Source organism: Biomphalaria glabrata, chromosome 8, assembly GCF_947242115.1.
Source record: "Biomphalaria glabrata chromosome 8, xgBioGlab47.1, whole genome shotgun sequence".
Taxonomy (NCBI): Eukaryota; Metazoa; Mollusca; class Gastropoda; family Planorbidae; genus Biomphalaria; species Biomphalaria glabrata.
Window position 1 is genome coordinate 10695528 of NC_074718.1, and position 27426 is coordinate 10722953.

At 36.4% G+C, this 27426-nt stretch overlaps 2 protein-coding genes across 2 annotated transcripts in view; one reads left to right on the top strand and one right to left on the bottom strand.

Annotated features, from left to right (window-relative positions):
• Window positions 1-17555, bottom strand: part of LOC106061920 (probable cytochrome P450 CYP44) — a 49912-nt gene extending 32357 nt beyond the window's left edge. The window contains exon 1 of the mRNA XM_056039736.1: window positions 17495-17555. The gene's annotated coding sequence lies outside the window, so the exon portion shown is untranslated. The remainder of the gene's footprint in view (window positions 1-17494) is intronic.
• LOC106061921 (transmembrane protein 272-like) overlaps window positions 1-27426 on the top strand; it is a 56603-nt gene that overhangs the window by 17122 nt on the left and 12055 nt on the right. The window contains exons 3-4 of the mRNA XM_056039738.1: window positions 8381-8555; window positions 12002-12061. Coding sequence (XP_055895713.1) covers window positions 8381-8555; window positions 12002-12061 — 235 coding nt within the window. The remainder of the gene's footprint in view (window positions 1-8380; window positions 8556-12001; window positions 12062-27426) is intronic.

A 27426-nucleotide genomic window follows, 5' to 3' on the forward strand; every position in this document is an offset into this window, starting at 1 on the left:
CTCATTATTTATCAGTGGGGTTCGGGGTTAAGCCCCGACGCAAAAAGCATTTTCTTGCATTTTTCACTGCAGAAACGCATCCTTCTGACATCTTCAGCTCATTATTTATTAGTGGGATTCGGGGCAAAAACCGTTTTCTTGCATTCTTCACTGGAGAAACGAATTCTCCAAACATTTATAGCTCATTATTCATCAATGGGGTTCGGGTCGAAGCCAAATCACGAAAAGCGTTTTCTTGCATTCTTCACTGAAGAAACGCATTCTCCTAACCTAAAGCTCATTATTCATCCTATTATAAAGGACCTTTCGAATAATGTTGACAAATATTCTAATATACATTTTTACGCCATTAATACATTGCAAATAAAACCGATTTGTTCCTTGAAAAGATAAGATACCCCATATCTTTAGATTAAGGCTTTGAGGATCGCCGCCGAAAAAAAATTATTCGATAAATAATATTCAATAAAATACAAGCATAAATTGTGAGTTATAGTCCAAAACTTATTTAACTAGAAAAATATCAGATTGAGTAAAGGTTGGAAAAAGGCGACTAGGAAAAAAAATATTTGGGTTTAGAACTCATTTCAATCGTGACTCTTATACTGAAAAATTTCGTTTGAATTAAAACTTTTCCAAAGCAAAGTCTTTCTTAAAATAATTAAGAAAAATTCATGTGAAATTACATAAACTCTGGAAAGGAGAGGGGGCGATAGAGTGAAAATGATTAATCCTCACTCCTTTTTATAATTTCTGCTAATGATTGCATTTGGCATTAAAGAATAGGGTTGGGGCGACTCGATATAAGAATTTAATTTTATAGCATATATTAATTATATTAGTGACAGATTTTTTTTATTTATTTTGTAATTTCTTAACTATAATACAAAAAGAAAAAATATTGGTTTGTCCCATGGGGGAAAGGTGATTGCATGTATCGCCCCTCCCACCTGGTTCAACCTTTTTTCATTTTATATTTACAAATGATAAAATTTGATATTAGAGTGTGGTGCGACATAATATACAATGGGTTCACGTAGTTTATATTATATAGATATTCAACTAATTTTGTTCACATACAATGATTTCTCCATTAAAATAGGACAGCCCCCCCCCCCACTCAGAGGGCTAGAGTGGGGGAGGGCAGTACATGCAATCGCCCCCCCCCACCCCACCGAATCGGCAAAAAAACCTGAAAGAGAGCGACATATAATAAAATTTATATATTAATTCACTTAATTTTGTTCACAAACTATGATTTCTCGGAAAAGTAGGACCGCCCCCCCCCACTCAAAGGTTTTAGGTGGGCAGTAGAGGTATTCGATCCCCACCCCATCGGCCAAGAGGGGAACGACATAATAGGCTATAAAGATCGGTTAAAATACTAATAACAAATTTTAATCGTATAGATATTCAATCGATTATGTTAGCGAGCTGTGATTTCTACATATAAATTGGACCGCCCCCCCCACTCGAAAGTTTATGGGGGGGGGCGGAATTAATGCCATCGCCCCCTCCCGACCCCACCATGTCGACCAACATACTAGAGATGGGGGGGCGAAATAATCTAAAAATTGGTTTAAATATAAATAATTAGTATATATTATTAAAATAAGTAATAAATTCGTATACAAATTGTGTGAATTCTATACTAAAATTCGTCCGCCCCCCCCCCTACGGTGGTGGGGGGGGGGGGGGGGTCGACCGAGTGGGGGGGGGTCGATCGCCCCTACCGCCCCCCCCTGGATCCGCCAGTGATATATATATATATATATATATATATATATATATATATATATATATATATATATATACGTGTGTGTGTGCGTGTGTTTGTTTGTGTATGTGTGTGTGCGTATTTATATGTATGTATACGTTTTGCTTATTTTAGTAATAATGCTACAAATAACTAATATTTTTATTTTTATGTTCTTATAGGTGAATATTCTAGTTCATGCTTATCAAATTCTAGAAACTAATACAGATTTTTTTATTTTTAACTTTCTTCGCGTCTATGGATGTCACAATGCTGATGACATACCTAATGTGTCATTCAGAGCCTAGCGTCACCCAGGTTATAGCCTAATGTGTCCCTAGGGGTCAAAAGGAAATGACGATCTTTGCCCAGGAGATTGAGCGTGTAACGTTTGCGCTGTCAAATCTGTGGAGTCTTTAATTTAATGAACTTAGCAGTTCCAGGATGACCTCATAGTTGGCCATCAGCATTATCTTCCCTTGGCATTCTCTTTCTCTCGGAACTCTTGTTTCTCATTTTCTTTTATACGGCCTCGTTTTGGGATTTTATTTACCCATCATTCTCGTTCTGACTGAATCCATTCCTTGTTCTACTCTCTCTCTCTCTCTCTCTCTCTATCTCTCTCTGTTCTGTTCTCTTACCCTTTCACTAGTAAGCTTTAATCGCGTACGCGCACACAATTTCACGTGAATACAATACGGCTTTAAGGGCTAATGCTTACACCATTTGCAATCTTACTGTTTTCTACCTTTGTTGCAGTCATAAAATGTCTGTGAATCAGTCTGTTTATAGTTTGTTTCTAGTCTTTCTCTGCTTCTCTCTATCTGTCTGACTTTCTCTCTCTTTCTCTCACTGTCTCACTCCCTCTCTTGTGAATCAGTCTGTTTATAGTTTGTTTCTAGTCTTTCTCTGCTTCTCTCTATCTGTCTGACTTTCTCTCTCTTTCTCTCAATGTCTCACTCCCTCTCTTGTGAATCAGTCTGTTTATAGTTTGCTTCTAGTCTTTCTCTGTTTCTCTCAATCTGTCTGACTTTCTCTCTTTCTCTCACTGTCTCACTCTCTCTCTCTTGTGAATCAGTCTGTTTATAGTTTGCTTCTAGTCTTTCTCTCTGTTTCTCTCACTGTCTCACTTTCTCTCTATCTCTCATAGTTCTCTGTTATGTCATTCTTCCCATTATATAATATTTCCTTTGTCAATCACTTTTCCACACCCCCCCCCCTTTCCCATTGTCGCTCTAAGTCTAAACCCTATATACATACATGGAACGATTAGAAATTTGGCTCGAAATATTATTTGTGTCATAGAAAGGGAAAGTTTATAAGTTTAAAAATATGGCTAGAACATAGACTTATATATATTATACTAGACTTGACATGGAGACTTTTTAACACTACAAAAATGTGAACATTTTTTGAAAGTTGGATCAAGGCGTTTGTAAAGTAGTTAAAAGAAGTAAAGTTGTTTTTTTTTTTTCAACCCTGACCTATGTAACATATAATTTATTTTTTAGATCTAGATCTAGTAATTGAACATCAAAAATACATACTCTAGATACATAATCTAGAAAGATCTAGGAAATCAATCTATTTAAATGTACATAAGATGACTTAAATCAACATGAATTATTTCCATCTAGGATTTTTGAAACATTATCTCAATGGAAACAAGCAGGAAATGGCTTTGTTTCATATATTTGCGTCAATATCCCAATATCCGAGAAATGATTTTGCATTATTTCTAAACTTTGAAAACTAAAGATCATTACTTTTCTAAGACAGAAAAGATTGATTGGTGCGACGCCCCCTAGAGCCTGAAAAAAGAGTTTACGTACATAAAAATCTAAACATATATAAGTCTGTGAATCGATCAGTCGCGGATAAGAATTTACTTCCTGTTTCTAGTCTAGATATAATATATAAGTCTATGGACTAGGATTTAGGAAGTGTATTGAAAAGTAAATCGAAGACTTTTGGCAGCTCCAAAGTAAGATCGGCTTTAGTTTCAAGAGTAGGTATTTGGATAATACGACAATCGACGGTTTCCTTCACTACGTAATAAACTTCGACATCGTGTATCAGCGTCGACTACGTTTGTAGTGTTGGCCTTCTGCCTGTGTTAATTGGTTTGCTTATTTGAGTGTTAGCTCGTGTAGACTTATCTACACAAGACACATGACTAACATCTATCTATCTATCTATCTATCTATCTATCTATCTATCTATCTATCTATCTATCTATCTATCTATCTATCTATCCATCCATCCATCCATCCATCCATCCATCCATCTATCTATCTATCTATCTATCTATCTATCTATCTATCTATCTATCTATCTATCTACATTGATGAAGCGATATAGTGAATTATTAATGCCTTAGTTCTGACATTGTCTTTCTAAACTCTAGATCTACCTCTCCTCCTATCTCCACACCTCCACATTCGAGTGCACACAGACCCAAGTCTGTCATTATCCCCAAGTGTCATCATCACGGCCCTGTTGTCACCGCTCACGTGATGTCAATGACAGTTGGTACTATCAGAGTAGCCCTCTCCTCTCCCCTGTCCTTTCCTCTTTCCGAACCAAGCGTACTCCTTGTTCTGTCATATTTTCTCTGGAAGAGATTTTGAAAGGAGGGGGGGGGGGAGAATGTGGTAGGGGAGGGGGTGGAAGCAGTGAAGGCAATGAGCCGTGATCTGAGAGAAGTTTTTTATTTTATTTCGGGGACCAGTGAGCTCGTGTCTGGGAGTCAAGGGCTGACTTAATCATTACTGTCAAGACAGGGAATAACTCAACTGCGCTGTCAATCTAAAAGACATACTTGACTAAAGGGGAACCACTAGGGTATTATTGGACGTTTAGCTTAAGGAGTTAATTGAATAAACAGAGGCGTTGCTAGAGATGGGACTTCAGTTGATTAGAAATGAACAAAAGGTGTGAAAATACACGAAAGAGTAAAATATTGAATTAAACTATTCACGTGGATGTCTGGTCGTGTTCTATGCTATCCGGACTGTAACACGACAGTCTTGAGTTTACATCCGGCCCGCTGACATCCAAGGTCGACTTGCGGAGAGTTTATGCTAAAACGTAATAATGGACGCTTCTGAATTAAAGTCACAAAAGAAGAAGGCAAAGCGAGATTGTCGTTAAGCATCTATAACTATCAACAATATATTTCAGAAGAGAGTTTGATATGGTTAAATATTGTTATTGTATAAGGCGAGGTCGCTGAACGGTAAAGCGTTTGGCTTCCGAACCGGGGGTCCCGGGTTCGAATCCTGATGAAGACTGGGACTTTAAATTTCGGGATCTTCGGGCACCTCTGAGTTCACCCAGCTCTAATGGGTACCTGACGTTAGTTGGGGAAAAGTAAAGGCATTTGGTCGTTTTGCTGGCCATATTACACACTCGTTAACCGCAGAAACATGTGACCATTACATCATCTGCCTTATAGAACTTGTGGGAACTTATTGATATTGTATTAGGTATACAGGTATAGGCGACTATTGATATTGGATTTATGTATAGAGATTGGTTAAGTAAATCTTGATATTAAGGTATTAAGGTAACTATTGGTATTGGAATTAGGTATCTAGTTAGTAAAGGTAATTGCTGGTATTAGTGTTGGGCTAACAGCAGTGTTTCCCAATCCTTTTTCCTAAACGGCACATTCTGAGTATTTTGAGTATTTAGCGAAACACTTTGCTTATTTTTTTGAGAAAGATTAATTCACGTTGTGGCCTTCTAATTAATCATTCCAATAGTTCATGGAACACCTGTTCAGACGTCGCGGGACACTGGAGATCTGCGGAACACTGGTTTAGAGTTAGATAAATAGATATGTATAGAGTTAGTTATAAGCGAATGTTTAAATTGGAGTAAGCATTGAGGAAGGAAGTTTTGAAATAAATGACATGATTGTGAAGTGGATATGATGGGGTTATATCCAACAATGCACTACTGGATAAAGACATTAACAACAGGATAGCCAAAGCAATGGGCACCATGTCACGGTTGCAGAAAAGAGTGTGGGACAACATATTGCTGACTAACGATACTAAAGCCTTAGTCTACCGGACCTGTGTCATGAGCACTTTGCTATATGAGAGTGAAACATGGTCAACCTAGTCATGGCAGGAAAAAAAGCTGAATGTCTTCCACCTCTGATGCATAAGGCGGATCTTTAAAATAAGGTGGCAAGATAAAATTACCAATGAGGAAGTGCTACGAAGAGCAGGGTGCCAGGACATCCGCTCTGTTATCTAATAGAAGGAAGGAGAGCCGCTGGTCGCCCACTTTTACGGTATACGGATGTATGCAAACGCGACATGAAACTCTTCAAAATCGACACTAGCAGCTGGGAAAAAGTAGCACTGGATAGATCCACATGGAGTGAGAGCATAAAGGAAGGGTCTCGGATTACAGATGCCATACACAACAGAAGCAGAAAGAAGGATGAAAATGCAACGACGCCTGGTGATTACATATGCCCAACCTGCGACCGCAGGATTGGCCACTTTAGTCACACAAGAAGTTGCAAAGGGAAAAGATCATCTCTCGAGACGTAAAATGCCACAGAAACAGATTGTGAAGTATAATCAACTAGTTAATCATCTACCTAGTCTTAGACTTTATTTTTTTTTAAATATGTTTTCGTATGCATAATGTAACCTAAAAAGACGTATTCTAATGAGTCATTATGACAGATAAAAATATGGGAAGTCACCTAATTAGATTTAAAAAGTATGTGTTAGTGAGTGTGTGTGTGTGTGTGGGGGTTGTCTTTTTACCCTTATGCAAACAATTTCTCCCATTATGCAACCACACTGCTTTAAGATGCTGTACTCCCGAATAGAGTATATTTTGAAGAATGGAAGTAAAGTTAAGGTATTTTAGGTCTGACGTATTTTGTGGCTTTGTATTTATACAATGGTATTTAAATAATATTTGTCACATTTTTTAGCGATAATTTTTTAGTAATTATTATGCATACATGTAATAACTTAAAATAAAATTGATAATGAAAGGAGACAAATAACTCTACAGCCAATTTAGCCTGTGCAAGACACGTGTGAAATACATGAATACACACATGTACGTACATATAAAAGTATTTACGACAGTCTTATTATTTTATTTTTACGGCTCTATACTAGCTAAATGACATTTAAATTAAATCAAATTATATTTATTTTTAAAATTTTATTATGAACAAGTGTGCATAATTATTCATAAAGGTGATGCTTAAAATAATTTTGTTACAAAAGTACACTAATACTTCAATGTATGGCGAGTATATTATTCATAAATTGAAACGATGCCCAAATAAACGGCACGCGGGCCACATCCGGCCCGCGACGTGGTTCCATCCGGCCCTCCCAAAATGTTGGCATAAAGTGTAGAAAAAAAAAGTTGAACAATGTATCTTTCCCTATGTTAGGATCTCACTTTTTCTCTGATGGATTGGTAACCTGACCTTTAACATTTGTGCGTTTATAAAATGGGACTCTGAATGTAATGTAGAATCTACCAGAAAAAAGTCGGCGGATCTTTACTTTCTTTTGGAACATCATCGCAATGAAATGATAACGACTAGTATACCAATACCATTGCTTTATTCGACAAAATTAGACTACAGTAAACAGTGAATGAAACCAGCACGTCTAGCATAACACTGATGCTGTCTGTATACACACACACACACTGGACATGAAACACACACACTGGACATGACCTTCTGACACGCTGGACGCACGCAGAAAATCAACTCAGTTACACTACAATGATAATAAGCCAACATATTTGTTTATAAGAAAGCATTAAACGTCACTATGAAACCAATAGGGCGACATTCTTGGTCTGAGCCGCGACTAAAACATTGTTACGCCTAGACATTGGAGAACTCATTAGAGCATTTACCAAACAGAGACGACAATGAGTCGGTGGTAAAGCTCCAACGTTGCTCACATTCTAAGTAGAGAAATGAAGCCAGTTTCCGACAATAGACTTCAAATTTGTCATTAATAAATGTAAATACTAGATAAATAATTAAGTTATAGTTTTTTATATAGCGCTACTTTTATGCTAATATCATGCTCAGAGCGCTATGGTCCAATCTCATTTGTGGGGGGTGGGGATGGGGTATCTGGGAGAAGCTTTTTCCGTGCTGCCTTTAGGCGCTCAGTAAACACAACGCTGCTCGAGCCCCCTTCATAGGTAGTTTGGGCGTACTTAGTTTCTCCACCACGCACCCCATGGGTTTCCTATACTTTCAATTTCATCTCGTTTTTACATCGTTTTAGTCATGTGGCCCGCGACACAAGTGTCCGATATTAAAATGGCCTGCATGTCGCAGTACGTTGGGCTTCACTGTACTAGAGTTACAACTATTTAGCTATTTCGTAGACAGCTTTTAAAAGTATAGGTATTATTAATCATTCTTATTTTAAATTTAAAACTTTAATATTAACAAAATTACCATACTGTAATAGTGTTATGATTTTTTTTTGTTTTTTTATTAATAATGACATTATTTGGTTATGTTATAATACTAGAATATTGCTAAAGAATTATTTTGTTTCTTCACTCCCCTTTAATCCACCGATGTCGCTCCCTCCTCAGTCTTATGAGGACCACAGGCAGGTTTTCAAAACTCATATAGAAAGGACCTACTCCACCGACCAGGGCAGCTACACCACAAACCAGGACACGGTGCTACAGATTGAGGAGGCCAAGAAGGAGTCGGACAATATCTGTGACTTCATCTGTTCGTCTGCTCAAATCATCTGCAGCAGCAGTAAGTTATACGTGTTGGGCCTGGGTTCAATGACTTTTCGTTAATAACTCATAAACGTCTTTTATACTTCTATTTTGCACTACCGCTCGGTATATAACGTATAGAGTATAGAGAGTGGCACACTGTATTTAAATGATGAAGTTTTGGTTTCTGAAATTTGAATATTGGAAAACACAGGAGTATAAAGTAGCACAATGAGTGTGAAGTGTTCAGATAACGGTGAAAGTGTGAAGAGCTGCTTTCCATTGTAAATTGAGAAAATAAAAGAATTGCTAGAAAATTTGTTGAACTAAAAAAGGGTAAAAAAAAACAATGAAAGAAAGATTTAGAGAAGAAAAGAGACAAAGAGAGAGAAATAGAGGGAAAAAATAGAGAGACAGAGAGAGAAATAGAGAAAAAAAGAGACAGACAGAGAGAAAAAGAGAGACAGAGAAAGAAAGAAACATCTAGAAAGACAGGAAGAGAAAGAGAGAGAGAGAGAGAGAGAGAAAGAGAGGGACAGAGGAAAAGACAGAGAGAAAAAGAGAGAGACAAGGAGAGAGAAAGAAAGTGAGAAAGAGAGAGAGAGAGAGAGAGAGATAGATAGTGTTGGGTTCAAGGAATGCACAGAACCACCAATCTGTATCGACCTTACGTCAATCAGCTGACATTTTAATGCCCGTTCTTTCTTGACGACTTCTAACACTCCAGACCAAATCAAAAGTCAAAGATTAAAACAAATTTCTGTGTTAATTAAAGGGCGTGATTGTAGCGAAGACATAGCATGCAGTGACGGAAATGTTCTTCTTCTTAAGAGTCACTGACATAGATCAAAGTGTAGAGCTCCTGATAATAGCACGCTTTCTTCTCAGACACATTGACTAGCTCAAATAAAGTACCAACATGATATATAACTTAATACTTTGGAGAAAAAAATGCTAAGTCTTGAACGTTTACAAGATTACAAGTGTCTGTTTGTATGTCTGTCCACACCTCGGAAACGGCTTTGACTGGCCGGTTAAACCTTGTAGAGGTGTCCATGGCACTCAGTACACTGAGGTTCTGTCAAACCTAGCATGTGAAGTCTGGATTTGACGGCATCTATGTAACGTCACAAAACTAGACAAATGGGACAGAAAGGTAATTAACAGCACAGTGCTGTGGAGCACTCTAGGGCAGGACAAGACACACAGAAAGTCTCTGGTCATCCACTGCACCCAAACTTGACCAAATTGTGCTTCCGGAAATGGATGGACTATAGGGCGAGAGAGTGAGGTCGATGTTTTGCACAAATCTTCTTCACTTTAATCAAAATTTTCAGCGCAAGTCTCATAGTCATACCAGTGCAAAGCCCTCATCCGCCTGGAGGACAAAAGTGGTCATCATCGAACTACGGTCCACGATGGACGAACTATATACGTCGTTGCGAGATCCGAGATTTTATTTCTATGGTGACTGATGCAGTGCAAAAGTCATTGCGTTAATAATATGCCATCGTTTTATAGCCCATGTTATTGAAGGTAATGTAAGTCGTTAAGAAAAAACCCATTAAAAAAATGACTCTTAAGCAAAGAAAATACAAACATGATGATATGTTTATTGCCTTAGTTAATGTAGGAATTAAGAAAACACAAGTCATTCGTAATGAAGTTTTATGAACATCCGCATTATTTTGATAGCAAACATATGAGTTTGTAAAATGTTTTACATGTTTCGGATGTTCCTTCAGAGTTGAAGATAGTTTACTTCCTAGTCCAAACCTCCCGCAGGACGACGGGGGATGGGAGCGGGCAGGGTTTGAACCCTCGACGGTCGATAAATCCGAACGACAGTCCAGCGCACAAACCGCACGACCAGGCAGCCGAGTTTAGCTGACAAAGAGACAAAGACAGACTTGACTCTGGTGGTACCGTAAACAGAACATAGTTGAAGGTTCTTATTTGTGTCTCTAAGAACTGCCAGAGCTACGAAACATCCCATCATTGCTGAAGAGTTACTGATGCTAGCGGCCAAAGACATTGTCCGCGTAACGATTGGAGCCGAAATCGTTACAAAATTTTGTGAAATATTCTTATCTACTTAAACTGTCAAGGGGGCGCTTTGGGTGAGTGGTTAAGCGTTTGACTTCCGAACCTAGGGTTCTGGGTTCGAATCTCGGTGAAGACTGGGATTTTGAAATTCGAGATTCTTAGGATGCCGCTGAGTCCACCTAGCTCTAATTGGTACCTGACATTAATTGGGGAAAGTAAAGGCGGTTGCGTGTTGTGCTGGCCACATAACACCCTGCTCAAATAAACAGCAAACTTTAAACATACAGAACATTTTACACCGGCCAAACCCCGATAACGGTGTTGAACCAAACCCAACAGGTTGTGCATTGCTCGGTAATAGGCAAGCCCTTCAATGCAAAGAAACCAACCTTAATTGGTACATGGAACTCAGAGCAGAGGATACCAGGTGGAAGGAGGCTTCAGACATTGCCTTTGACAGATCTCTGTGGAGACAGCTTGCTGTCTAATGCGCAAAACGGCGCTAGAGGATCTAGGTCTTAGTAAGTCTTATGCATAACACATTGCGAGACTAAATCTACAAATCATGGCCCTATTATTAAGTTAAAACATAAATGGAGTTAGAAGCTTTAGTGTTGAAAAAAATAATGACTAACCCTGGCATGTAACATATAAAGAAAGCAGCACCAAGGTACCGAGGTTAATAAGAGAAGATGAAGAAAACATGGCGAAACATAGGCCCGACGAGGACTCAAACCACTGACTCCGACCCGTCGCCATCGCCTGGCAGAGACCTGGCACCAAACTAACTTCCACTTTACCATCCCTCTCTCCAAGAGAGTTCAAACGAGTAGTCATTTGGTCCCGCTTCACTGCCCAGGGCCAAGTGATTACACGCCCACCCCCCACCAATAGCCCGCGAAGGCGTGGTCGTTAAGCGTTAAAGCGCTTGGCTTCTGAACCGGGGGTGCAGGGTTCGAATCCTGGTGAAGAGTGGAGTTTTAAATTTCGGATTCCTTGGTCGCCTCTGAGTCCACCCAGCTCGTATGGGTACCTGACATTAGTTATGGAAAAGTAAAGGCGGTTTTGTCGTTGTGCTGGCCACATGACACCCTCTTTAACCGTGGGCCACAGAAACAGATGACCTTTACACCATCTGCTCTATAAATCGCAGGGTCTGTCTGCTCTATAGATCGCAGGGTCTGAAAGGGAAACTTTAATTTTTCCAAGATCCTGCTCACATAGTCCCTAATTGTCCCGACAAGCAGTTCCATATTTATATATGAGCCCGAGGCTTTTTTCCAAAGACAAAGACAATGATTAAAATTGAACCCATCTATAACAATATATTAATTAATTTCAAATTTAGAACGAGAGAGTATGTTATAATTTTACTTGTGAATAAGAGAATGTGATAAATATAAGATTATAATGTTTATTCTTTATTTTATTCTCTAGCGTTTATAACAGCGGCTGTTGCTCTATCTATGATAGTGCCTGTTGTTATGATTGCTTTAGGTAAGTATATAGTTAGTTAATGTTATAATCTTAAAGTTGATTAGGAAGTAGTTTTATAATGCTAACCTTTTCAGGAATTCAATATCACAAGAGATAGAACTAAGCTAATGACTGTATATCTATATCTATATAGTATTATATATATATATATATATATATATATATATATATATATATATATATATATATATATATATATATATATATATATATATATGTATGTATGTATGTATGTATGTATGTATGTATGTATGTATATGTGTATGTGTGTGTGGCTAGGACAGCTACAGACAATTTTCCCTTCCCCAATAAGTATCCTAATTGAACTAAACAAGCAAAATTGATAGAAAATAAAAAAAAAATAGTTTTAAAAAGGAAAGAACTTCACATTTTCAGTCATTATCAAAATACTGTAAGATTATTTTTTTCTTTTTTTCAAATCAAACAAAAAGATATTAATAGCCACTGATTAATTAATTAATTGTTCATTTCTTTTATTAATTCATTTTTGTTAAGGACTTTAAATAATTGTGCAAAGTGTCATCGTGAGAGATCCGAGAATGGGAAATGAGAGAAATAACGTAAAACTGACAGACTGAATGAGCTGATATAAGCTTTGTAGTAAGCTTAGTTCCAGAAACTTGACTTTAATTCAGGATCCGAACCTGTAAGCTCTAACTCCGGATTTGAATGCCTAACCATTTTATTTTCCCGACTCATTAAAAAACAACATGTAAACAAATGTGTTGAAGTTTGATCCTAAGGTTTAAGGTTTACATGTTTTTGTTTCGTACGATAACGTATTACATCTTTTTTTACGATGCCCAGTTTTTATAGTGATAGAACAACATCTTGTCCAGTTTTATAAATACGTAAAAGATTCATTGAAATTCAAACTTTGTGCCGTACCTTTCAGCACGACACCCCGCCACGCTTCCGCTTCCTCTATAGCACACTGATAAGAAAAGAAGATTACATAACTTAATCTGATTAGTCTGGATGAGAAGACCATTTTCTCCCGGGCTCTTCCTTAAGTCTTTAACTAAACAGATTAAATGGCATCACAATAAGGGCCAGGGAGCTAAGCAGGGCCCGTCACTCTTGATAGTAATAGCTTTGGCTCAATGACCACTTTTTGTGGCTTCTTTTTTATTTGAGTGTATTGATTAGGGCAACTTGTATTTGTTAACATTGTGTTTTCATGTCTGTTAATCATGTTGCATATTTCTAAGTCTCTAATAGCTTAAAAAGTAATATTTTAGTATAGAAAAGTTTTTTTCCGGTTGAGACCTCCTGCAGGGTGTAGTGTGATGGCTGCGGGTAGAGCTTGAAGTAGCTGTGATGACAGCTCAAAGCGCTTACCAAACAACCGGGCAGTTATCAATTGCCAATTCGGAGTCGATGCATAAATTTTAAAATTTGTTGTTCCTGTTTTGACCCTCATGAACAATTAAGCCAGACAAAAAGACAGAATCTAATACTTACTCAAAAAAGACACAAAACATTTAGGTACATTTCTTTTTCTATATGCTAGGATACAAATGGTATGCATGCATTTTCTTCCCTAGTGTGCATATTGTTATAACCCCCGTCATGCGCACCACCATCCAAGCTAGGGGAGAAGGTGCGCACTGCTAGAGACTAGACTGAAAAGGTGCGCACTGTTAGAGACTAGACTGAAAAGGTGCGCACTGTTAGAGACTAGACTGAAAAGGTGCGCACTGTTAGAGACTAGACTGAAAAGGTGCGCACTGTTAGAGACTAGACTGAAAAGGTGCGCACTGTTAGAGACTAGATTGAAAAGGTGCGCACTGTTAGAGACTAGACTGAAAAGGTGCGCACTGTTAGAGACTAGACTGAAAAGGTGCGCACAGTTAGAGACTAGACTGAAAAGGTGCGCAGTGTTAGAGACTAGACTGAAAAGGTGCGCACTGTTAGAGACTAGACTGAGAAGGATGTTGACATCAGGCAGAAGAGAACAAGCTCCGCCCAAGTCTAGAGTCGATAAGAAGAGACTGTGCTAATGGCAGATGTTGTTTATGTACTTGTCATGTCCCTGTAAATAAACATCCTTGTTATGACAATATATAATGGAACGAATTACCTAAACCAGCCAAAAGATCCTACCTCCTGAAACATATCTAAAACATATGATACACACAGGACATAATAGTCTTCATTTAAAAAAAAAAAAACGTCTGTAATTTATAAGAATTTTTTTTTTTTAAATAACTAACAAAATTATCTCATATTTAGTTGACCGTAACATTTTAAAGTTGCAAGTTTGTAAAACTTACGAAATTTAAGGAAGCCAATAAGCAGCGGGAGGAAGAGTTACGGCCAATAACAACAGTTTTTTTCACTTATATGAATTAGCGCCCCTTTTTGGTAATGTTCTAGTACCCAACTACTGGTGGCTGCCTTGTGGTGTGCTATGTTTTTCGTATTGTCATTACGATTGTCCCAAGTTTTGAACCTAGCTCACTGACATGCTGTTTTCTGTTTCTGTGTTTGGGCTAGGACGTAATGATCGTCATTTCTAAAAGAACGTCCGAAACTTATAATATTAAAAAAAATCACAAAAAAAACTTCAGTTTAAGATTTGAGAGAAATAGTAAAAACAGAAAAAACATAAATAACTAGCCGACCCACTGCGTAGCATACTCCGCTATTTTGCAGGGCTATCCTAAGGCCAATGCAACCTATGCGACCGCAGTGGGCGCCACACTTTCATAGGACCCGCGCTAATTCTAGGTGTAAATTATTAAATTAAACCATTTTTATAAGTTATAACAGATTTCCCTCGGCCTCCTGAAATACCAGAAGCTCCTGGAAATCTCCCGAAATTGCAAAATAAACGAAAAGTTCTGCGAATCTCCGGAAATTTTAAAAATCTTTTTGAAACTCATACAAATCCTATGAAATGATATATATATATATATATAGACAAAATTGTCAAATGGGGTGTGATTAAATATGAAAATGCCAATTCTACTTGATTTAAAAAAAGAGGCATTATGCAATACCCGTTATTGTGCAATCTAGTGAAAAGAACTTATCGCGCCTCAAAGTAATGAAGAATTACTTGAGGTCAACAATTCTCGAAGACAGATTAAAACATTTGGTAATTCTTGCTATTGAGCGTGATCTATATAGGAAACAAAATTTTATGATATACTGTATGACTTCGCTGCACGCAAGACTCGTAAAGTAATCCATACCGCACAGGGCTCCACATCGTTAAGTCCGGTCCTGCTTTTAGTGACGTGTGAATACTGATTAGATTACTTGTTCTCCCCCCCCCCCAACCCTCTTTTTTTTTTCCTGCTAATGTTACGTGGGGTAACTCAGTTCGACCTGCAGATATAAAAGAGTGATCTTTCCTTCACTTCTTCTTGTCCAAACTGTTGGGCCCTGAAGAGAATTATATATATATATATTAGTCGACCGGCGACGTAGCATACGCCTCAATTTTGCATAGCCGGTCTTAGGCCACTGCAACCTATGCGACCCAACTTTCAAGGGATCCACACTAATTCAAGGTGTATTAATTAATAAATTAAACCATTTTATAACTTAAAACAAATTTCCCGCGCCCTCCTGTCGAATAATCAGGAGCTTTTGGAAATCTCCCGAAATTGCAAAATATACGAAAAAGTTCTTAAAATATACGGAATATATAAAAAAATATCGTCATTTTGGGGTGTCATTCAATATGGAAAACGCCAATCCTACGCTCCATGAATAAAAACGGCATTATGCATTAGCAGTCATTGTGTAATCAGGTGAAAGAAGCTTCCTGCGCCTCAAACTAATGAAGAAATACTTGAGGTCAACAATTCTCAAATATAGATTGAAACATTTCATAATTCTTGCTATTGAGCGGGATCTATGTAGGAAATAGAACTATTATGATATACTGTATGACTTTGCTATACGCAAAAGCTCGTAAAGTAATTACGTACGTAGTAAAGAAAGAATAAAATGCATAGACGAATTTATTTTCTAATTCAAACACGATAAATTTCACTTATTGTCCGCTTCCCTACCCAAACTTGACCCCGCGACATCCGTTTCGAATACTTTCAATACTTAAGTCCGGCCCTGCTATTTAGTGTTTGTAAAATGTTTTACATGTTTCGGGTGCTCTATCAGAGTTTGACAGTCCAGCGCGCAGCCATCCCTAGCGACGTGTTTTCCCCCAACCCACATGTTATTTGGTGGGGTGACTCTGCAGAAATAAGAGAGTGATCTTTCCTTTACTTCTTGCTTCTCGAATTATATATATATATATATATATATATATATATATAGATATATATAGATAGATAGATAGATAGATAGATGAATTTCAAAAGAAAACCATATCTCATGTATACATCGCAAGAGTGATTATTTAGTTCTTAATAACTAATAAATGTGACATCGAAAAATACTTGGAACATTTTTTACCTCGTCTCTTAAACTTTCCTTCGCCGAGACAAAAACAGTACTGGTTAAGATAATCACTGTGTGTGTGCACCTTTATACTATTCTAATATTCTAATTATAGACATGTAGATGTAGTGTTAGAAAACGATGTGCAAAATTTGACTAAAACATTAATTTATTAAACTATTTCAATGAATAAAGCCTACAATGGAAATACCAGCAGAAGTATTTTTTTTTTTTTTTTTTTTTTTCAGAAATATTTTCTAGTTCTTTAGAGAAATTGAAATTTATATTCAATATACTTTGACAAATTGTAAAAGTCAAACTTAAGTTTGTTTAGTGTATCTATTGAACTAGTCATACTTTTCCAAAAGATATATATCAACTGTCAAAGTTCTAGGAAAATCATTGGAGCCGTTTTCGAGAACGGTGTCCAATCACCAAGAAAGTTTTGACCACCCACCCATTCCCAGAGTGCAACTTGACTAGAGATAATGTAACAAATACAGATGAAAAAAAAACTCCAGAAACGTCACATTCAAAAGTTGACACTGAAATAAAAATCTTCACACCACTCATGTCTGTTTCTTCAGATTAGAAATTTTTGACTTTGGTTACAGAACTATTTGTTTGGCATGTTGTCATCGAAATATTTACCCGAGCCAAAAGAAATGCAGTTTGATTTGAGAGCACAGTTTTCTTCATGACATATATTCCACAACGAGATGTTCATACATGACGTAAAGCCTATAAATAGCAAGCTTTTTGGTGTCTCCGGTGTACAAAAGAAAGGAAGTGATATTAAGATATTTTGTAAACGTCACGTGACAATGTGTGTGAGTTTTAATTCTGCACAATCAGATGTTTAAAAATCTCTTTCATTTGTAATTCTTATTTCGTTGGCAATTTTAGAAGTTCAAGTTTGCGTCCTTGAAATTTTTGAGTTCATCATGAAACAAAAAATCCAATGAATTTAACAACATCAACATAGTAACTACTTACATTGGGCGACTAGGTCTTCTGCTTGACTGACCAACAGCGTTAAAACAATCTCTGAAAAAGCAACGTACACTGGTCATCTTTCTTAAATACTCACGGCCACCTCACACTGCTCACACATATTCATGCCCACAAACACCGACACACGTCCTCACGCTTTCTCACACACATACGCAAACTTTTGGCTCACTTTGTGCGCAAAAATCAACTGACCAATCAAGATGTCCCTCTTTCCGTTTGACATCACAACTTGTTTCAAGGACACAAAAAAAGCTCTCTGACGTACAAAATACTTTCAAAAATAAAAACAATAAAATTCTTCTATTTCTTTTTAAAGGCAGTAACTCCTGTATACACTTTATAGAGCGATTTTTTTTTCTCCTTATAACTAATGAATGTTAGATAAAAAAACAATGGAATATTTTTTACCCCGAACTCCCCCCCCCCCTTTTCCCTCCTAGAAAGAATTCTGGTTAAGAGAATCTATAGATCTACTAGACTGTATACTATTCCGACGATAGGCCTTTAGATCTAGACGAAGAAGACAAAGCACAAAATGTTCCTGGACATTAATTGACTAAACTCTTGTGTCAATTATACCTTACATTCGGACATTTTCAAACGCGATAGACCGTTAAAAACCGATGTTTGCTCAAGATGTACACCCAGTTTTCAATGCAAATTTAAATTTTTGAAAAATGAGAACGGTCAAACTGGAGTTTTCCCCGTGTGGCCAACGAGCCAGTAATTCTTTTTTCCGCGATATACATCCACTGTTCAATTTCTAGGAACATCGTTAGAGCCATTTCTGAGATCAGGTATTAAAAGACGTTATTAGTTTGGGGTAGTCTATCCGGCCGTCAATATTCATTTTTTCATTGAAGTTAAATTGTATTTTTATTTTACTGTGACATGGACTTTTGCTCGTGGACGATTAGTGCATTGTATAAAGTTTTAGAAGTTGAATGTACCATCACAGCTATGCTTTGTCTGACTAACTGCACCCTGTTAAGTAATATTAATTTGAATATTTTATAAGTTCCCCTTTACAAAACCTGCTATCTTTTGGGCAGTTGATGTAAAGGTCACCTGTGTCTTTGGCCCTCGGTTAACGAGTGTGTCATGTGGCCAGCACAACGACCAACAGCATTTACTAATGTCAGGTACTTATTAGAGCTGTCATAAAGATCCGGAAATTAAAAATCCGAATCTTCACTGCAATTTGAAACTCGGAATCCAAGCGCTTTACCGCTGAGCTATTGCGTCTCCACAATATTTTATTGAGATAATATTTACCTTCAAACTTTAAGGTGACAATAAAAGAATCTATACTTGACAAAGAAAGTCGGATAAACATTTCTAACTTTTAAAAATGTCAAGGATTTCATAATGATTTTACATATATTTACCTGTTATTGGTGTTGTTGTTGTTTCTACTGCAGATAAAAGGGAAAAAAGGGGGGGGGATTAGAAGATCAAGAATTGAAAATATTTTCCCCAATTGTTCTTTAATCTAGCTTTGTTTCTTAAGTAATCTGTTTACTTTTTAATGTATCAGTGTAAAAAGTAAAGGTTATAAAGATATATGACGCACTATCTTCTGCTGAAGTTTTAATAGTCTGCAGACGAGACAAGGGAGAACACTCTGGTTATTTCGTCAAGAAAAATGTGGGGGAAAAAAACTGTTTGCAAATTTTTGTGACGTAATCTTAAACCGCTTATCATGTGATGAACAAGGTCGCCTGCTTGGAGGTTTCAAAAGTCTGACAAAACTAGATTTAACGCTGACCTCGTGTTGACATCTGGATCATCAGAGCCCAAGTCTCAAAGAAATTCAATCTACTTCCTAGGACTTATAATTTAGTGTTGACATAATTTGAGACTTTGCACTGAACCCGTGAGATTAGACTCATGAACATTATTATCCAAGCCATTCATCTAAAGATAATACAGAAAGTATGCTAAGGTCAAATTATTTTTTTGTGTCAGTAAATATAATTACGAGACATAAAATCTGTTTCAAATCCAAAGGGAAATTACGTTTTTTGTTTCTGCTTTAACAAAAGATGGGGGAAAAAAAGTTGTCCACTAAGATTTTAAAAACACTTGACATCATATTGGGACTAAAACGCTGGTGGTTCTTAAAATTGACTACACATGATACCCTCAAACGTCAAGGTTAGACCACCAAATAAATGTGAATTCTCTTTTTCAGGGTATATTGATAGATATGCCGAAGATTAATCTTCAACATTAATGTTGATTAGATTGTCTAGAGTAGCATAGTTAACTAGCAATAATTCTCTTACTTAATCATACATGTGCATCAACAAGGATTGGCCTTTTTAATCACACGACAAGCTGACAAGGTACTATAATTTTATCGAAACCCAACATGCCATAGACAATAATAACGCTCCTAAAATCTGAAGATGTATTTAGTGGCTGTTTTGTGTTTAGCTAATTCTTATTCCACGTTTTATATCTAGGACCGTTTCATACGAGTTGTCTTTCTTTCCAGATGCCATTAGAACATGAAACGTTTGTATGAACAAAATCCCCTCCTCCCCCCCCCCCCTCCCCCCGCTACTAAAAAAAAAAAAACAACACCCAAAAAAGTATTTAGTCAAATTTTCTTCTATTAATTAGCACGACTAGAATTACGCATAGATTCTCCTAGGATGTAATTATTTCCTTTCCTTTTTTTATAAATAATTTTTGAAGTACAGTCTGTAATTAATAAGACAACGATATTGTTTATTAAGTGTAGGCCTATTACTTCATTAAGATTATTTTAACTTAACAAATACTTGAGAAACAAATAAAAGGAATACATTGAAAAAATAACGAGATGGTAATGAATTCTATGATGATCGCCAAGTTCGATGCTGTGTTTTGTAAACATGTTTTGTTTTATGCAAAGGTCATATTTTGTTTGCTTTGCTGTATAGGTCAAGAATAGAATGGGAAAAAAAAAGAAAGGTCTTCACTCATAAACAATCTATATTCAACTCAAAGTCATCGCTAAAGAATATAAACAAGCCTCTATAATCTGACGATTTCTGTTAATTCTTTAGCTCTAGCCCATCTCTATCTCTTTATCATATTGTGCCTGATATTTCTTGTACTAAATCAACGAAGAAAGCAAAACAGTCTATTTTTTTTTCGACAGGGGAAAAAAAATGGGGGGGGGGGTCACGGACAAATCCTGGTGCCTCTCCTACGGTGTTCTGACGTCAAAGTGCTAATACCCAACGTCAGAGGAGATAATTATGCCAGGTTAATCCGGAGTAATCCTCCCATTGCAGTCTCCTAGTGACCTAGAAACTAAAACTATGCAGATGTCATTAAAAAAAAACAGGACAAAAAAAAGCTGCTGACGCATTTCGTAGAATGTATTAGTCGTTATTACGCACTGTGTCCAGTAGCGTTGCGGGTTACCAGTGGGCATTGGTTCAGTAGTATGAAGGTTGGTTCTCATACAATAGGTTGAATTCGATAAAAAGCTTTTTAATCTTGAATTTACCAGACGGCATTCCAGATTCCAATGCAGGCACTACCTATTTCAATTACTAATCTCATTTAATGTCAGTAAAGACTGCTTAGAAGTAATGCAGGATAATACTTTGACACATACAATTCTTACGTTCAAACATAATTGACGTTTATTTTTCTTTCCATGGCCCCTTGTACTCATGGTCCGACGCGCTATGAAAAGCCCCATGCCTTGATTGCTACTCCCCTGGCCGAAGCAGCATTTTGAGCAGTCGTTTTGGCGCGATAGTCGTTTTGGCGTAGCAGTTTTGGCGCGGGCCGTTGTGGCGCGAAATGTCATTATATATGTACATTATATTATGTTATGTATGTGTGTTTGTGTTCAGACGTATTTTTATGTAAAGAGCGATAGTTATTTTTGTCCATTAGATTTGTGATTACAATTTTTTTTGTGACTATTTTTATATCATAATCATAGTAAGCAATATTTTTTCATGTAATAGTCAAAATTATTCAAATTTTTTTGGGGGGTGGGGCGGTAGGGGAAACTTGTATGCTCTCTATAGTACAGTGTAATACTTAAGTTTAACTATATTCAAATTATGTGTTTTATAAATTGTCAGAGCCTCTCGCGTCAAAACGTTGCGTGCTCTTCAATGGCTGTGCCCCAACTATATATATATATATTACTATAATGAGTTTTCCTTGGCGTTTATGTCAAGACGAAAGTCTCGTATATTACGAGAGTTATGTCTGTTGTTAAATTTTTTTAAGGCAAATTTAAAGGTAAAACTTTTTTTTTACAATACCTCTATTCAATTCAGAACATCGTGGAACCTGGATCCAGGAAGCCGGAAAGCTGATCTCAAAAACGCCTCTAACGATTTTCCTAGAAATTAAACAGTTGGTGTATATCGATGAGAAATGAATTATTAGCTCGTTGGCCATATTGGGGAAAACTCTAGTTTGACCGTTAACATTTTTCAAAGCAAAAAAAAAAATAATGGAAATTTGGCTGGAGACTTATATCTAGGTCTAGAGCCAACATGGCGTAGTCAGCCGTATAACCGTAATTATGCTGAAACTGATTAATTTTTTAAAGTTTCTTCAATTTTATTGAAGCTTATAAGCGTTCCTTATATTTTTACATAAATAAAACATATAGATTACATTTTAATAATAGTCCCAGAGGTAAGTCTAGACTAGAACTAGAGAATTCTAAATCAGAATTGCAAGTCTGGTGTTTGATCTAGATGTCCGTATATTGAATACATAATCACAGTAAATCACATGTCTTCCTCTATGGCCGAATAAAAAAATGCGTAAGTTCTTGCTGATGACTGTGTCACTAATCGAACCAAACATTTTTAAAATTAATTATTGTTTTGTATAATTTTATATATTATTTTTGAAGTTAAATAATAGAGGTATAGTCTTTTTTTTAAAAAAAAAAAGATTTTTAAAATGATTTTCTCGTTTTTTTGGTTTTGTTCGAATTGTTTCCCTTTAACGTCCCTATTGAGTATTGGACTTTTGAAACAATTGACGTCTGCTAAGATAACCGACTTTACTAAGGATATTAATGTTACCCAATTCAATAAAGATTTAGAATTTCAAGGTCAAGAGATTTGCCTAGACTAATTAAGTTATTCAAGTTTAATAAATATTTAAAGATTATCAGGATTAATAATGCTGTTGCAGTTGCAGAGTTAACAATAAAAATATTAAAACATATTTTTTAAAATACCTCATTTATACATCTTATAGAGTGACTATATTGCTTGCTCTTAATAACTAAAAAATGTTAGATCAAGGAAAAAAAAGGAAAATTCTTTGCCCTCGCCATAGCGTCTCAAACTACACGCTGGCTCTCCTGTCATTACGCATTGAATAGATTTTTTGCACTGCCTGAGGAAATTGTATTTCTGAACATAAAAATGTCATCCAGAAAATTGAAAATTGGCAATGATTTAAGCCACGAGTACGAATAAAATTGATAGCGACTGAACCTGGTCTTAGCACATGTTTGCACATAATTCTCCTTGGTGAATGGTGCACTGAAAATAAGCAAATATAAATTATCATCAGTCTCTTATTTTTGCTAACAGCTTTGCACCAACACTATTTCTTACCCCAATCATGGTTGGTGCGCCATCCGTTGCTAAACTAGCTAGCTTTACCAAAGATAAATAGTACTGCAATATCACCTCCTGTAATATCTCTAAAAACATCCTCGCTTGTTGTGATGTTATGCATAGAACACAGCTCAAGTAGCTCATCATGTATATTAAAATTTCTGTCACAAGCCCTTATGAATATAGCCAACTGTGCTACACCCGTTACATCAGTGGACTCATCGAGAACCAATGAAAAGAATTAAAAATCAGCTATTTTTTTACGCAAGCTAACTGACATGTTATTTATTTTATCTGGCAGTATGTTCCTAGTTAATGTTATTTCTTTGAATGCTTTCACCTTTTCTTGATAAATTACATCGGCAGCTTTAACGACACACTCCTTAATAAAATCACCTTCACTAAATGATTTGTGACAAATGTAAGTCTAACTGTAACATATTGGCTTATTTATAATGTGATTATTAAACAATTCATAATAATGAAAAAGTTAACAAATCAACACTAAACTTACAAGATAGCTTGAAAGATAATTCGAAGTTAAGAAATAAACGAAAATTTTCAAGAAATTATTTGTTTTTTACAAATCTGATCATTAAAGAATAGTTCATAAGTTCATAAGTTCAACGAAGTTGATTGTTACTGGATAGTAGTGGTGACTGTTAAACGCTTAATAATTTAACATTATTTTTATAATTCTTGAGGTGGCCAAGCGGGCCACATGCAAAGTGGTCGGGGGCCGCATGCGGCCCGCCAACGCTATGTTTGACATGCCTGCTTTACAGTCATGTTACACGGATTAAATTGTGAAAGGGCTATCTGTTAATAAATGATGTTTTGCTTTAATCGATCAATAGTAAATAAATTAAGTAAAGTTCCCCTTTCAGACCTGGAATTAAAGTAAAAAAACAAACAAAATTATACGAATATAGTTATAATATTTAATAATTTCGCAAAAAGTTCAGTATCATGATCTATTCAGAAGACATGTAGGTTTTCGGCTCCGGCCCAATATCATATTTTATTATCCGGTCATATCCAGCTCCGGCCGGATATAAAAAATTCCTTTGCGGTGCACCCCTCATTTCTAGACGCTTTTAACTATATTCTCCTTAGTTTAAAACACACGAGCTGGTAGCTACTATTCTGCTTAAACGTAAGACTTCATTATACATGTTTAGGCACGCTTCATACTTTATGGTTTGTTGGTTCCTTCAAGTGTAAAATACCACACGCGATGAGTTCGCCCTGCTGAGCGGCTAGCACGCCTCCTTTAATATGATCGTGACCAGATAATGAGTTTAACTTTTTTTTAAGTCCGCGCTTCTTTTTTTTTTTTTTTTTTTTTAGATTTCTTGTTCTTTATTTCTATAACTTTTTAATATGTACGTATTTCTTGCGTGCTGTCAGTGCTAACAGTTCATTTGCTAATTAGTCTGTCTGACTTTTTGATATGAATTATAATATACTTTTCTATGATAACTATTTTTAATCTTCGAAGAAGCAAATAATTCATCTGTTAATCAGTAATTGGCATGTGACAATTATGATTAATAATGTTATATATGATATATAATGTTTGAATCTACTTGGCCAGGTATATAGCATGCAGATGTGACAAATAGATTATTTTTAAAGTTATCTCCCCTTTCGCATTTTATTTTTCAACATCTTTGAAAGAGGAAAAAAAATTATTAAATTAAAGTGCCATAATCATGATTTATATTTATTTATGATTTGCCTATATTTGCAAAATCCTTGTATGTGGACTCCCTGATGGTATTGTACCTATCTCAACTTAACAAAAAATCGAACAAAAACTAACACTGGCATTTTTTTTCTATAGAAATGTTTACAATTAGTAAAAATAAAATAATTGAACATAGTTGTTAAAAAATATATATATATATTTACTATTTATATCGGTACCCCGACAAAATAGCGCCGACAAAATAACGCGGACAAAATAGCGCCGACAAAATAGTGCAAACAAAATAGCGCCGACAAAATAGCGCCGACAAAATAGCGCCCAAAATAGCGCAGACAAAATAGCGCGGACAAAATAGCGCCGACAAAATAGCGCCGACAAAATAGCGCGATTAGGGCTGCGGGAGGAGGACATCATTTCCTAACCGCACCGTGTGACACCAACCCTAGCGACGCCGCCTCTGATCACGCATAGCATCGTTCAATTAACTTTTCAACCTTTAACCTGTGCGAAATCGAAATTAAGTGCAGTCACTTCTATTCTCCCATCCGCCTTTGTATGATTTTGATGGATAGCACGACCTGCCAGACCATTTCTCGCAAATTATTCTTTTTAATTAGTACTATTTTTAGAAAAACAAAACAAGGGAGATAATACCGGCAATAACAATACCATTCTTTCTTACAATTAACTATTAATGGTTTGAGCCAGTCAGACACAGACTATGAAGTTAAAACGCGTCTGTAAGGGGAGAGAAAAAAATCAATACTTTACAGTGCGGTTTTTATATACATTAAGATCTACATCCTTAAGTGTTTTTATATTGCAGCAAATGTCCATACCCTTCAAATGAGTGTATAGTCTGGCTGGTGCTTCTCTGTTAAAGGATGATCATGTTCTGTTGGCGTAGTACACTGCCACTTCTCCAGGCCTGGCTACCTATGTAGGCTCGAAACCCGACACGAGCAGAGTAGCATTTACTGAGCGCCAATAGACAGCACGGAAAATCCTCTCCCAGAGACCCACTCCCACCCAATGCTCCACAAATGAGATTGGACCATAGCGCCCTGAGCAACCTATAAGCATGAAAGTAGCGCTTATATAAAAGCTATAATTAAGATACTTGTATTGCAGTGTATCAGACACTTCTTCACATTTTCAATTGACTGGAAAGTACACTAGTTTCTTACTGCGCGTCTGGGTGTCCCTCGGGCTCAGCTGTACATATAAAAACACAATAACTTCATCCACAACACTTGAGTATTCTTGATAGCATACATCACACACTGGCCTCTGTGCTTATCTAAAACTTACACACTTCCGGTCATTCGCACATACCTGCCAATGGATATCTATAATATATGAGTAAAAATAAAGTATACACAAACACACACATTCATCCGTGACAATAGCAAATATTCACCTTTCTCAAAGTTGCCTATTGTGTACTCAATGCTTCATCTCGAAGAAGATATTTGTATTGTAGCTAATGTTTCCTCCTTCATAAGATGAGATTGTGTACTGACCATATTCCGTGTCTTAATCTTTACTATGTGTGTAGTTATTTTCGTCATTCAGTGTAATAAAGCTATAGATGTTAACACAGTTTTGTTATATTAAAGTACGACAATGTATTAGAGTGACATTAAGTACACCTTGTCTCCAATACTATATACTGTTGAAACGGAATTGATGTCAAGTACTTATATTTGAATCCGGATTAGTTTTATCTAAACTCCTCCCCCTGCGGGGTACAAGCGGAAAATGTGACTCATATTCTTTTTGACTGCCCCAGACTTGCTGATCTCCGTCTCGACAGGCCTGGGAAACCAAAAAGTCTTGACCTGTATGGTGACATACATACTCTACGCAAAACTGCAGTTTCTGTCCAAGGCTTTTGTAAGAGACCATTTGAACCTCTCAAGAGTTAAATGGAGTTAAATGATGATGATGATGATGACAACTTCAAGTTTCAACCTAAATCATTAAAAATGTATGCAACCGATTTAAAAGTTTTTAATTAAAGGTTTTCCTTGTTTTAAATTAGAGTTCTTGCTATGTAGCAATGGAAAATGTGAATATTGTACTCTTTCTAGTAGAATTTTAGAAAATAAAAATATCAAATGCACACAGGTCATCTAATAAAGCATCTGAGATGTATGTTGCTGTTTCTTTGTCATCTGAAAGTATCTAGATCTAAATGAATGAAGCTAAATAAATTTCTGTAGTTTCTCGGAAGCTAAATTAATTACTATCATGATGTCTACCACAAACGCTAGTTAACTATTTTAACAAAACATTCCGAATGGCAGTATCATTTATCTTTTTTTTTTCTTTTTTTTTTACAAAGCTTATATCAACGCACTCTGTCTGTCTGTCTGTCTGTCGTGTAAAAATTGTGTAGCCTACACGGTATTTCTCACACACGCATTCTCGGATCTTTTAAACTTCGCACAATAATTCAATATTATAGACATGACATGAATCGATAAAAACAAGGTTACAAAGACAGTTTGTGTGGAAACACAAACTCAAAATCGGCCCCCGAAGTGGTCCACCCAGACAGGTTAAAAGGCAGGTTTCAATATTTTCAGAAA